Source organism: Thamnophis sirtalis, unplaced genomic scaffold (genome assembly GCF_051295495.1).
Source record: "Thamnophis sirtalis isolate CommonGarterSnake01/CBP01778 unplaced genomic scaffold, rThaSir2_p1.2 scaffold_2, whole genome shotgun sequence".
NCBI classification, from domain to species: domain Eukaryota; kingdom Metazoa; phylum Chordata; class Lepidosauria; order Squamata; family Natricidae; genus Thamnophis; species Thamnophis sirtalis.
In genome coordinates, this window is record NW_028261382.1 from 46,777,124 (window position 1) to 46,789,137 (window position 12,014).

General features: G+C 45.8%; 1 protein-coding gene across 1 annotated transcript in view; it reads left to right on the forward strand.

The window, feature by feature from the left end:
• Positions 1–10,685, forward strand: part of MAP4K2 (mitogen-activated protein kinase kinase kinase kinase 2) — a 63,862-nt gene extending 53,177 nt beyond the window's left edge. Inside the window, exons 26-32 of the mRNA XM_087705322.1 lie at positions 489–592; positions 728–899; positions 2,469–2,537; positions 2,698–2,784; positions 3,654–3,724; positions 5,155–5,210; positions 6,882–10,685. Coding sequence (XP_087561448.1) covers positions 489–592; positions 728–899; positions 2,469–2,537; positions 2,698–2,784; positions 3,654–3,724; positions 5,155–5,210; positions 6,882–6,969 — 647 coding nt within the window. The 3' untranslated portion in view covers positions 6,970–10,685. The remainder of the gene's footprint in view (positions 1–488; positions 593–727; positions 900–2,468; positions 2,538–2,697; positions 2,785–3,653; positions 3,725–5,154; positions 5,211–6,881) is intronic.
• The last annotated feature ends 1,329 nt before the right edge of the window (positions 10,686–12,014 follow it).

Below are 12,014 nucleotides of genomic sequence, written 5' to 3' on the forward strand. Positions count from 1 at the left end.
GGAAGGAAAGAAATAGGGGAGGAAGGACAAAAGGAAAAAGAGGGAGGAAGGAAAAAAGGAGGAAGGAACAAAGGAAAGAAAAAGGGGAGGGAGGGAGGAAGGAAGGAAAAGGGAGGGAGGAAGGAAAAGCAGGAAGGGCGGAAGGAAAAGGGAAGGGAGGAAGAAAGGAAAGAAAAAGGGGAAGAAGGAAGGAAGGAAAAAAGAAAGTAGAGTGGAAGAAAGAAAGAAAAGAAAGAAAGAAAGAAAAAGGGGAGGAAGGAAGGAAGGAAAAAGAGGGAGGGAGGGAGGAAGGAAAAGGGGAGGGAGGGAGGAAAAAAGGAAAGAAAAAGGATAAGAAGGAAGGAAGGAAAAAAAGGAGGGAGGAAGGGCCATCTCTCAGAATTTGCCATGCAGAATTCTGGGAGTTGAAGTCCACCTATCTAGGAGCAAAAAGGGGAGACCAGCAGTTGGTGGCTAATCCCATTGTCTGGGTTTTCCCCCCATTCCAGTCCGAAATCCTTACTCAGGAAACACCTTTCTGTGTGCCGCCCTGCCCTCCAGCCTGGCTCTCCTACAGTGGTACGAACCCCTGCAGAAATTTATGCTACTGAAGGTAAGGGAGCGGCTGCAAACGCTCTGGGATCTCTCTAGTTTTGGGTTCTAGATCCCAGACCCATTCTGCTTGCCGGCTCACCATATTTTCTCTCTCTCTCTATTTATTTTTATTTTTATTTTTCTGTCTCTCCAGCACGTCCCCGTGCTGCTCCCCGACCCCCTCTCCCTTTTTGAGCTGCTGGTCGTGGAGTCAGAGGAATACCCTCAAGTCTGCTTCGGCGTCACCGGCAGCGATCAGCCGGGAGCCGAGCTGCATTTCAGCGTCCTCTCGCTCAGTACCGGCCACACCACCTCCAGCCCTTCCAGTAAGAGCGGCTAGTTGGGGGTGGGGGCGGGGCGGGGCAGAGGCAGGGGGTCCAGAAAAGGGGATTGTGGAGAACCCTAGTTGAGAACATCTCTTTCCTGCCTTTTTAAAGACTTCATGTTTTAAGAGCGCAAGTGGTTAGAGTGCAGTACTGCAGGCTACTTCTGCTCTCTGCCGGCTACCTGCAATTTGGCAGTTCGATCCTGATCGTCTGAAGGTCGACTCAGCCTTCCGTCCACCCGAGGTCGGTAAAATGATGACCCAGATTGTTGGGGGCAGGAGGCTGACTCTTCAAACTGCTTAGAAAGGGCTGTGAAGCATGGTGAATAGCATATATATATATATATATATATATATATATATATATATGTATGTATGTATGTATGTATGTATGTATGTATACATACATACATACATACATACATACATACATACATACATACATACATATATATACATATTTGGGCATACCAGGGGTTGTGACACTAAATACATATATATATATATATGTATATATAGTGTCACAACCCCTGATATGCCCAAATATGGGAGGAGGCATACTGCTTCCGTTCTCTGTCTATCGGCTCATCACAAGAGACCATCTAGACAGAAAGCCAATATTTTTACTATTGCCTTTGTTACATTTGTGTTGTATTTGTGCTGATAAATAAATAAAGGGAGACTAGTATAGATCTATTTCAAGCTATTTAGCTCTCATCAGCTAAAATCCCTTACTGGGATTTGAACCTGTGCTGTATTACATATTAGGCAGTTCTGTTAACCACTAAGCCACAAGGTTCTCCTTGTGTGTGTGTGTGTGTGTGTGTGTATGTATGTATATGTATACATATATATACATACATACATACATACATACACACACATTACAGACATACATACACATACATACACACAATATATATATACACACATACACAAAAATTATATATATATATATATATGTATATATATGCTATTGTTATCTTCCTTCCTTGCTGTCATTCCTTCTTCCCTCCCTCCCTTCCTTGCTGTCTCTTCCCTCTTTCCTTCCTTGCTATCTCTCCTTCCTCCTCCCTTCCTTGCCATCGCTCCTTCCTTTTTTCCTTTCTTCCAGCCTATCCCTCCTTCCTTGCTATCATTCCTTCCTTCCTCCCTCCCTCCCTTGCTATCTCTTCCTTCTTTCCTTCCTTGCTATATCTCCTTCCTTCCTCCCTTCCTCCCTTGCTATCGCTCCTTCCTTCTTTCCTTCCTTCCAACCTATCTCTCCTTCCTTCCTTGCTATCACCTGTTCCTTCTTTGCCTCCTTCCTTGCTATCTCCCTCCCTTCTTTCCCTTCCTTCTTCCTTCCTTCTTTCCCTCCCAGGGGTTAGAAGGGAGTATTGCAGGCTAACTCTGCCCACTGCCAGCCGTTCGATTCTCACCTTGAAGATCACCCCTCTCCCTACGTGTGGACTTCAACTCCCAGAATTCCCGTTGATTCATCCCGAAAGCAATTTAAACACCAGCTTTTTAAAAATTTATGTTATAGAAAGTTCTGTGGCTCAACATTGGCTTCTCTCTCCTCTCACAGAACGTCCTCTCGTCCTGGCCAGCCACGTCACTCAGATGGACCGAGATACCGTCCTTGTTTGTTTTGAACGTAAGTTTTTTTTTTAGAACTTGGGATCCTAGGGCGGGAGGGGACCTCGGAGGTCTTCTAGTCCAGCCCAGCCCTACTCAAGGCAGGAGACCATATGCCAGCCCAGCCTGTGTCTTTGTCCTTCAAAGCCCTCCTCTTTTCCCCCCCACCCCACCCCCAGGCTGCGTCCGGGTCGTGAATCTGCGCGGGACACCGCAAGGAGTGTTTGCGCCCGAGCTTGTTTTCAATTTCCCCATCGAAACCATTGGTACGTAAGGAAGATTGGTAGCTCAGGGTTGAAATTGGGATCCTTGGTGCTTTCGGAGCCTTGGTCGTTTTCTTGCAGGCGTTTCACCACCCAACTAGGTGACATCATCAGTGCTAGAAGGGAGTGGGGTTTGTGGAGTGGAAGAGGAGGAAGAAAAGACAGGGAAAGAAAGAAAGAAAGAAAGAAAGAAAGAAAGAAAGAAAGAAAGAAAGAAAGAAAGAAAGAAAGAAAGAAAGAAAGAGAGGGAGGGAATATAAGAGGGAAGGAAGGAAGGAAAAGAAAGGGGGGAGGAAGGAAGTAATAGGAGAAAAGGAATATAAGAAACAGAAGGAAGAAAGGAATGGAAGGAAGGAGAGAAAGGCAAGGCAAAGAAAGAGAAAGAAAGGAAAAAAGAACGAAATAAAAGGGGGAGGAAGAAAGGAAGGAGACAAAGACAAGAGAAAAAGAAAGAAAGAAAGAAAGAAAGAAAGAAAGAAAGAAAGAAAGAAAGAAAAAAGAGATGACATTTCGATCAACTCATTGCAAGAGTTTAACTGGGGTCCTTGGTGCTCTCTAAGTGGTTTCCTTGCAGGCGTTTCATAACCCAACTAAGTAATATCATCAGCTAGAAGGGAGAGGTGTTTGTGGAGAGAAGGAAGAGAAGCAGAGAGAAAGGGAAAGAAAGAAAGAAAGAAAGACAAAGAGAAGAAACATGCTTGGTGCTTTCTGAGCTTGGCCGTTTTCTTGCAGAAGTTTCACCACCCAACTCGGATCGTTTAAACTTTCCAGCTGGGTCTATACCTGGTGGTCTCCCATCTGAAGACTGCTTAGCTTCCCAGCTTCCCAAATACGGCGCCCCCTAACGAAGTCTCTTCTTTCCTTCCCCGCAGTGTGCCTTCAAGACAGTGTCTTGGCTTTCTGGAAACATGGCATGCAAGGCCGAAGCCTGGAATCTAGTGAGGTGAGTGAAAACACAATGGAAGTCTTTTGCCATAAAATAATAGTACAGTGAGTGGCTCAGTGGCTAAGACGCTGAGCTTGTCGATCGGAAAGATTGGCAGTTCAGTGGTTCGAATCCCTAGCGCTGCGTAACGGAGCGAGCTCCCGTTACTTGTCCCAGCTTCTGCCAAAATAGTTCGAAAGCATGTAAAAAATGCAAGTAGAAAAATAGGGACCACCTTTGGTGGGAAGGGAACAGCGTTCCGTGCGCCTTCGGCATTGAGTCATGCCAGCCACATGACCACGGAGACGTCTTCGGACAGCGCTGGCTCTTCGGCTTTAAAATGGAGATGAGCACCGCCCCCTAGAGTCAGGAACGATTAGCAGATATGTGCAAGGGGAACTTGGAAACAACCAAATGATGTTGTTGCTTCCAGTTAAGAACTTGATTCTTGCAACATTCGTGTGTGAATGTCCACAACAGACTGACCCACGAATCATTCAGAGTCAGCCTTCTATGCAATGAAGACCCCAGGCGGGCCACCGAAGGCTCAATAAGGATTAAATTATTTGAGAGTTTGCTGAAGATCCCAACTCCATCCCTTTGTATGTTGGTTTTTAACATTTATCTGGCATGGTACCCGCTTGAGGGTTGGACTAGAAGGCCTCCAAGGTCCCTTCCAACTGTTAGTCTGTTATTCTCTTTAGATAGATGATAGATAGATAGATAGATAGATAGATAGATAGATAGATAGATAGATAGATAGATAGATAGATAGATGAGAGAGAGAGAGAGAAAGAGAGAGAATAACAGACTAACAGAGTTGGAAGGGACCTTAATATATATATCTATATATTTAAAAAAGCCAAATACCACTCACTCATCATGAAATCTCCAGAACTGTAAAGCCTAAAAACTTGAAATTCAGCACATATGTTCCTCTTGGCTTTTAGCTGCTCACTTAGAAAGGATTTTTTGAAATCAGATCATCAGTATTTCTTATACAGTATTATATTAACACTCTCTGATGCTACAGAGTTAGATGTTCTACTCCCCCTCCTCACCTGAAAGGAACTCTGTTCCAACTGCCAGTTGCCTTATCATGGGCGTGGCCAGCGCATGACTCATCCGGCCTGCGGGCTGGGAGTTTAGACGTTCTACTCCCCCTCCCCACCTGAAAAGAACTCTGTTCCAACTGCCAGTTGCCTTATATTAACACGCTCTGATGCTAAGGAGGTGCACAGCCTACATTAATTTTCAAGCTTTAAGTGTCAATGTATCAAGCCCGATCACATTGTTTCATAGTGAAGCACGGGCATCCAGGTAGTGTTTAATATTTTAACGTTGGTACAATATTTGCTTTTACAATGCTATGAGCTTCCCAGAGTTGCTGGACAATGAAATGGGTGGTATATACATTTAATAAATAAATTGTTTTGCTCCCCCACCAGGTGACCCAGGAGGTCACAGACGAATCCAGGGTGTTCCGAGTCTTGGGTGGTCACAGGTGAGTTGCCGATAAAGAGGTTTCTAAATTGCACATCTTTGCTCCCACTTCACCCCCCCATTTCCACGACCGATTCCTATTGCACATTGCAAGGAAGGAAAACCGTTTCTTATTTGAGTTAGAAAGATGCCAGCCATTGCAAGAATGCCCTGTTGTTCTGGTTATTCCGGAAGCATTCCAAGCTCAAAATCCCTCTTCCCACTTAAGACGGGCGTCGGAGAATTCAGAGTCCTTCTGGTAGGTGGAGGAAAAATCCCTCTGAGGTGGAATAATGCAGTCGGAAGTCTGAAACGTCCCACTTTTTAAACATTTTGCATTTTGCAATTATGCGTAATTCTCTTGACAGTCTGGAAATCTGCTTTGTGACCTGTTCAGAGTCACAACTTGGCATGAATTAAGTGTGGGCCTTGTCCTGATTCCTTGGAAGCCTCTTGCAACATTAGGAAGGCAGTGTAGATAGATGGATGATCCCTGGACCAGTGTCAACAATTTTAGGATATGTGGATTTTATCTCCCAGAATTCCCCAGTAACATTTAGAGTCATTTTAGAGTCATTTATTAAGATTTACATCCTCTTAAGGCAGTGGTTCCCAAACTTGGCAACTTTAAGACTTGTGGACTTCAACTCCCAGAATTCTCCAGCCAGTCTTAAAGTTGCCAAGTTTGGGAACCACTGTTCTTAAGGCATGGGTGGATTTCAGAATTGCTGACTGGAGAAATCTGAAGTCTTCATATCTTAAAGCATGCTGGCTGGGGAATTCTGGGAGTTGAAGTCCACCCATCTTAAAGGATGCTGGCTGGGGAATTCTGGGAGTATAAGTCCACCCATCTTAAAGCATGCTGGCTGAGGAATTCTGGGAGTTGAAGTCCACCCATCTTAAAGCATGTTGGCTGGGGAATTCTGGGAGTAGAAGTCCACCCATCTTAAAGCATGCTGGCTGGGGAATTCTGGGAGTTGAAGTCCACCCATCTTAAAGCATGCTGGCTGAGGAATTCTGGGAGTTGAAGTCCACCCATCTTAAAGCATGTTGGCTGGGGAATTCTGGGAGTAGAAGTCCACCCATCTTAAAGCATGCTGGCTGAGGAATTCTGAGAGTTGAGGTCCACCCATCTTAAAACACGCTTGCTGGGGAATTCTGGGAGTTGAAATTCATGAATCTTAAAGCAAGCCAGCTAGAGAATGCTAGAGCATTTGAAGTTCACATAATTTAAAGCATGCTGGCTGGGGGATTCTGGGGGTTAAAGCCCACCTAAACTTAAGCCCAGGGAATTGTGTGAGTCAAAGGCCAGACATCTTAAAGCACACTGGCTGGGGAATTCTGGGAGCTTACGTCCACCCATGTTAAACCTGACATCGTTGAGAAGATTTGAAGTTCTGAGGTTATAGGTGGAGTTAAAAGTCCACCTGTATTCAGGGATTCTGCCCAGGGAATTGTGGGATTCAGACATCTTAAAGCATGCTTGGTGGGGAATTCTGGGAGTTGAAGTCCACCCATCTTAGCATGCTGGGTGGGGAATTCTGGGAGTTGAAGTCCACCCATCTTAAAGCATGTTGGGTGGGGAATTCTGGGAGTTGAAGTCCACCCATCTTAAAATGGTCAAGAAACGCAGCCCTGGATTGACACTGCTTCCCTTGCTCATCGCCCCTCCCTCTTCTCCCCTTCCCTGCAGGGACATCATCCTTGAGAGCACCCCAACCGACAATCCCACGGCGCAGAGCAACCTCTACATCCTGACGGGTCACGAGAGCAGCTACTGACTTTCCTCCACTCCCAGGCCCTGCGCAGGCAATGTGGAGCCTTCCTGAGCCGACGGCGGCAACGTGCCAGAATAGGGGATGCTCTGGGTGGTCGTTGACAGAGGACAGCTCAGATGGTCCTGGATCCTGGACCGACTGCTGGTTGGGCACCAGAGATGGTCTTGGCGCCTGGCTGGCCCTGCTCCCCATATTCGGGGCCAACGTTTCTTGAGATAATTCTGCAATAATTCAACCGCTTGGCAGTTCGGGAGAAACTCGCACCAGGATCCCGGCTGACACCTTGTGCCTGCTTTGATGCTTCTTCCTTCCCCTGCCCCGCCTGTTCCTCTTCTTTTAAAATGTCTAGATGGTGTGTGGGTGCCACGTCTTGGCACTGCCGACAGAGTGAAGACAATCGTTTGCCACGGGTATAAGAAGGCACCTTCCTTCCTAAGCTTCAGCTTTTACGTCTTCAGGGCACATTGAAGTTCTGGGCTGTTAATCCGGAATAAGGGGCGAGGGATAAATGTTTATTTTTTGGGGGGGGGCAGCCAGCTGGAGAAATTTAGGGCCCCACCCGGGACAAACGAAACCAGGTGACTGTTAATGGAATGGATGTGATAGTCAGGGGTGAAATCAACTTACCTTTGGTCCAGTAGCAGTGTAAGTGATTGCTCGCTTGCGCCACCTCTGCAGATGTGCGGGACCTCCCACGCATGCGCAGAGCATCACAAACGGACATAATGATGTCCGAGAGAATGGGCGGAGCCTGCTGCCAAGCGCATCTGCAAAAGTGAACGAACAGTGGGAGCGGGGAAAGGGAGAGAATCCACCGTGCCACGCCATTTAGATTAGCTAGAAAGCAGGAAATCCTGTTTCCTGGCTAATAGAAATTGCGCGTCGCAGCCGATCGTCGGAAATACCAGTTTGCCTGAATCGGTAGCATTTCCTTTACTGCCGGTTGGGACGAACTGGTAGCAATTTTACTACCGCTTCAGTTGAACCAGTCCGAACCAGTAGCATTTCACTCCTGCTCTGCGTTTGTGTGTGGGGAGGGGGAGGTAAGAGTAATTGTGGTTTTGTGTTTTATGTTTTTTAATGACTATTTTGAATGGCTAAAGGAGATGCTAGGTGATTCCGATTCCAATTTGGAAACCAGGTCAATGGTTCTACAGATGCCAACTCCCAGAATTCCCACAGGGAATAGCCATGGCTTTTGCTAGAAAAGAATTGATCTACGTATTTCGTGTTATGGGGAACAATTCAATTTTAAGAACGCCGATGTGCGTGAGTGCACCATTTCCAAAGATGTAGACTTCAGTTCCCAGAATTCCCTAGCTATCACGGCCGTTGCTGAGAATTCTGGGAGTTGAAGGTGTAGGGATTTCAACCCCCAGAATTCCCCAGCCGCTATATCCACAATTCTGGAAGAGCAAGGCTCTTCCTCATATTGTTGATGGGCAGGTGCCTTTTAGTCCCACCCATCCGGAAAATCTCAGGGGAGGAAACTTGGTGGTTAGCGGGTCTTGAGTACAAAATGAACATGTGGATGAAAAATGTGGCCTTCTGGGTATTGTAGTTCTTGACCCACAACTATAATTGAGCCCGCAATTGTGATCACACAAGTCACTGCGGTTATAAGTCAAGACTTTCCACATGGCCGGAAGTAATTTCCAGGCCTGTTTGACTGCAATCATTAAGCAAACATGTTCATTTTTAAAGGGGCAATTTTTTTTGCTAGCAATTAGCAAAAAAAAAAGATTGCCAGAAACTGGCCATAACCCCAAATCACTTGCAAACCACAGTCATGTGACCATGAAATGCCATGTGGCTAACATGTGGCTAACATAAGCTAACGTGGTCACACAGGGAGCAGCAGTGTGACTGGGGATGTGTGTTTAAAAAAATGACTTCAGTGGCCATCCAAACTTCAGTTTGATGGCTGTCTTAACTTCAAATGGTTCCGTGACTCGTTCGGTGGCTGCCGTAACTTCAAATTGTTGTTAAAACGACTGGTTATTAAGTGAGGATTGACCTCTTAAGGCAAATTCCCAGCATTCTGTTCGGCTGTTTCTGTTTGGGCTGGTTTAGAATTGCTTGGTTGAGAAATTTCTCTTTCCTGTTCTACGAAACTTCCGTGTTATGATTAACCTTTCCACAAAACTGTAGTTCCCAAAGCTCTGGAGAATTGAAAGCAATCTTCAGTGGTTCACATCTAGGACCAAAACACTAAACAACCCCAAAATATTAGATGTAGCCCGTGCTTGAACCTGTACATCCCATCTCTTTAAAAATAGCAGTGCCACAATTTTTTTGCTCGGGAGAAACTTTTCCCAGGTGCATAAAAAGAAACCTTTGCCCGCTGATTTCTGAAACCATTTTTTCCAAGGGGAGCCATGCAGCTTCTTGGTGGAGAATACAGATGGCTTTCAGGATAAATTAGGACAGGGTTGGCGAATGTTTTCGGCACCAGGTGCCAAAACAGGAGCACGCAGGGCAGCTCCAAAAACCGGAAGAACAGTTCCCTGGCCCGCATGGGCACGCCCGGAAGCTGAGCTTCTGGTTTTCAGTGAGCACATACGTGCCGGTAACCTGATCTTCCAGTTTTTGGCACCCATGCGTGCACGAAGACCAGCTGGCCGATGTGCATACGCGCACCGGAAACTAGAAACTCAGTTTCCTGACGCGCACATGCACGCCAGGGAACTTCTGTATCGGTTTCCGGCACAAAACCTTGGCTGCCAAGTTGCAAAGCCATGAAATGGAGCCTGCTGCTTGAATAAACCAGGGGGCATAGCGGGTGGTGGGAGTGGTGCGGTGGCCTAGAGGTGGAGCTCTCGCCTCACAATCGGGAGGCTGTGAGTTCAATCCTAGGTAGAGGTAGATATTTCTCAATCTAGGCACAATAAGAAATATATCGGCTGAACAAAACTCCGCATTGGCAACAAGAAGGGCATCCAGCCAGTAATCCACTCAGCTGCATTCTGTTGCCCAGATTCCACCCCGCAAGATATTATGGGGTGATTAAACGAAGATTATGATTGTGGGTAGGTGGGGATGGTTGATGGAAAGACAAGATTTGAAGGCCCAGGGGAACAATTTGGAGATGAGGATGCCAGGGATTAATTGACCAGATTGAGAGAGTGGTGCCTTTATGCAGCCCAAATGGAGATTTAAAAAGGCTACTTTTAACAGGTTGACATTTCGATGACAAAACATCTTTCAATGTTTCTCCACTGTGGTGGCTTTAAGATGTGGGGACTTCAACTCCCAGAATTCCCCAGCTAGTCTGGCTGAGGATTTCTGGGAATTGAAGTCTACACATCTTAGAGCTGCCATGGTTGAGGAACATCGATCGAATCTGAGGTCACTGGAATTGGCGGTTATTCTTTGCAAACCCCGAAGCCCAGAACAAACTCTCAACGTCAGAATCTCAATCTTGGCTTGGTGGGGAGTAACCACAATCCCCCTGAACTCCGATGCTATGGCTTTTCCTTCCCAGAATGCTGCTCTTTTTTAAAAAAAAAATTTTTTTTCCTTTTTCTCCTTGTGTTTTATAACTGCTAAAGCTGGAATGTTGTTGTCCTGAGAAAATCCAAACTTGAAAACAAAAGAGAGAGAAGAAAATATAGCTTATTTAACATAGAGAAGGATATTAAATTGTGATATTTTACTCCCCGGTGGAATGGCTTTTGATTTTTGTTAAAAAATAAAAATAAAAGTAGAAAATTCTTGCAGATGGAGATTTGGAGTCATTACTCTGATGGAAATGCAATGTGTTCTGTTTTGGTTATATACAGATAGTCCTTGACTTGAAGGCGTAATTTTTACAAGATAAGCGTCGAAATCTTTGCACGGTGGGGCTAAAGCACAACAGAGCTGGGATCCAAATCATTTTTGTATACAGCATCAGCAATTGATGCAAAGATATGGCATATCATTTTCTAATATATGATTTAGATGTAATTTTAATGTTTCCTCTCTATAAAGAATAAGCCAATCCCTTTTCCAAATAGGTGCAGTTACACTTCAGGGTTCCACCACAAAACCGCGTTCGACTAAAGGGTGCTCGACGAAACCGCGTAGCTGATGTCATCATAGCGCGACAACAGCGCAGAGAAAAAAGCACGCTGTAAACGCTAAACCTAAAATTAACACCTAAACCTAACCCCCTAAACCTAATCCTAACCCTAAACCTAAACCTAACCCTTAACCTAACCCTAAACCTAAACCTAACCCTTAACCTAACGCTAAACCTAATCCTAACCCTTAACCTAAACCTTAACCTAACCCTAAACCTAACCCTAACCCTAACCCTAACCCTTAACCTAAACCTAAACCTTAACCTAACCCTAAACCTAACCCTAAACCTAACCCTTACCTTAACTTGAATCGGCTTGCTTTCAAAGCGCTATTTAAAGCGCCTTTCTTTCTCCGTGCTCGCTGTTGTCGCCTTGTTGATGACGTCAGGGACGCGGTTTAATCGGGGCGCGCTTTAGTCGAGCGCGGTTTTGTCGTGCCACGACACTTCAGTGCTTATCTTTTATACTTGCTGAGTGCATGGATTGGGGGATTTCTCTGTATTCCAGTCAGCATTCCTGATTCTGATTTTAAAAAGCGTTTTTAGACCAGGCTTTCTCAGCAGAATAATCAGTTTATAAAGGGAATTAAAAAAAAAAATGGAAAAAAGCTCAAGCTCAATCCCTCCAAGACTGAGTGGCTGTGGTTTCCGACATCCCGATTTGTGCATCTTGTTCCACCTTTGATGAAAGGGGGAGAAACTTTAGCCCACTCAGAGAGGGCCCGCAATCTGGGAGTCCTCCTGGATACGCAGCTTGGTTTAGAAGAACACCTGACGGCCATGATCAGGGGGGGCTTTTACCAGGTTCACCTGATACGTCAGTTGCGCCCCTTTCTGGATCGGGATGCTCTGTGTACAGTAACTCATGCCCTCGTCCTTTCTCGCCTGGACGACTGTAATGCTCTCTACATGGGGCTGTCCTTGAAGAGCATCCGGAGGCTTCAACTGGTCCAGAATGCGGCTGCACGGGTTATCATAGGGGCAC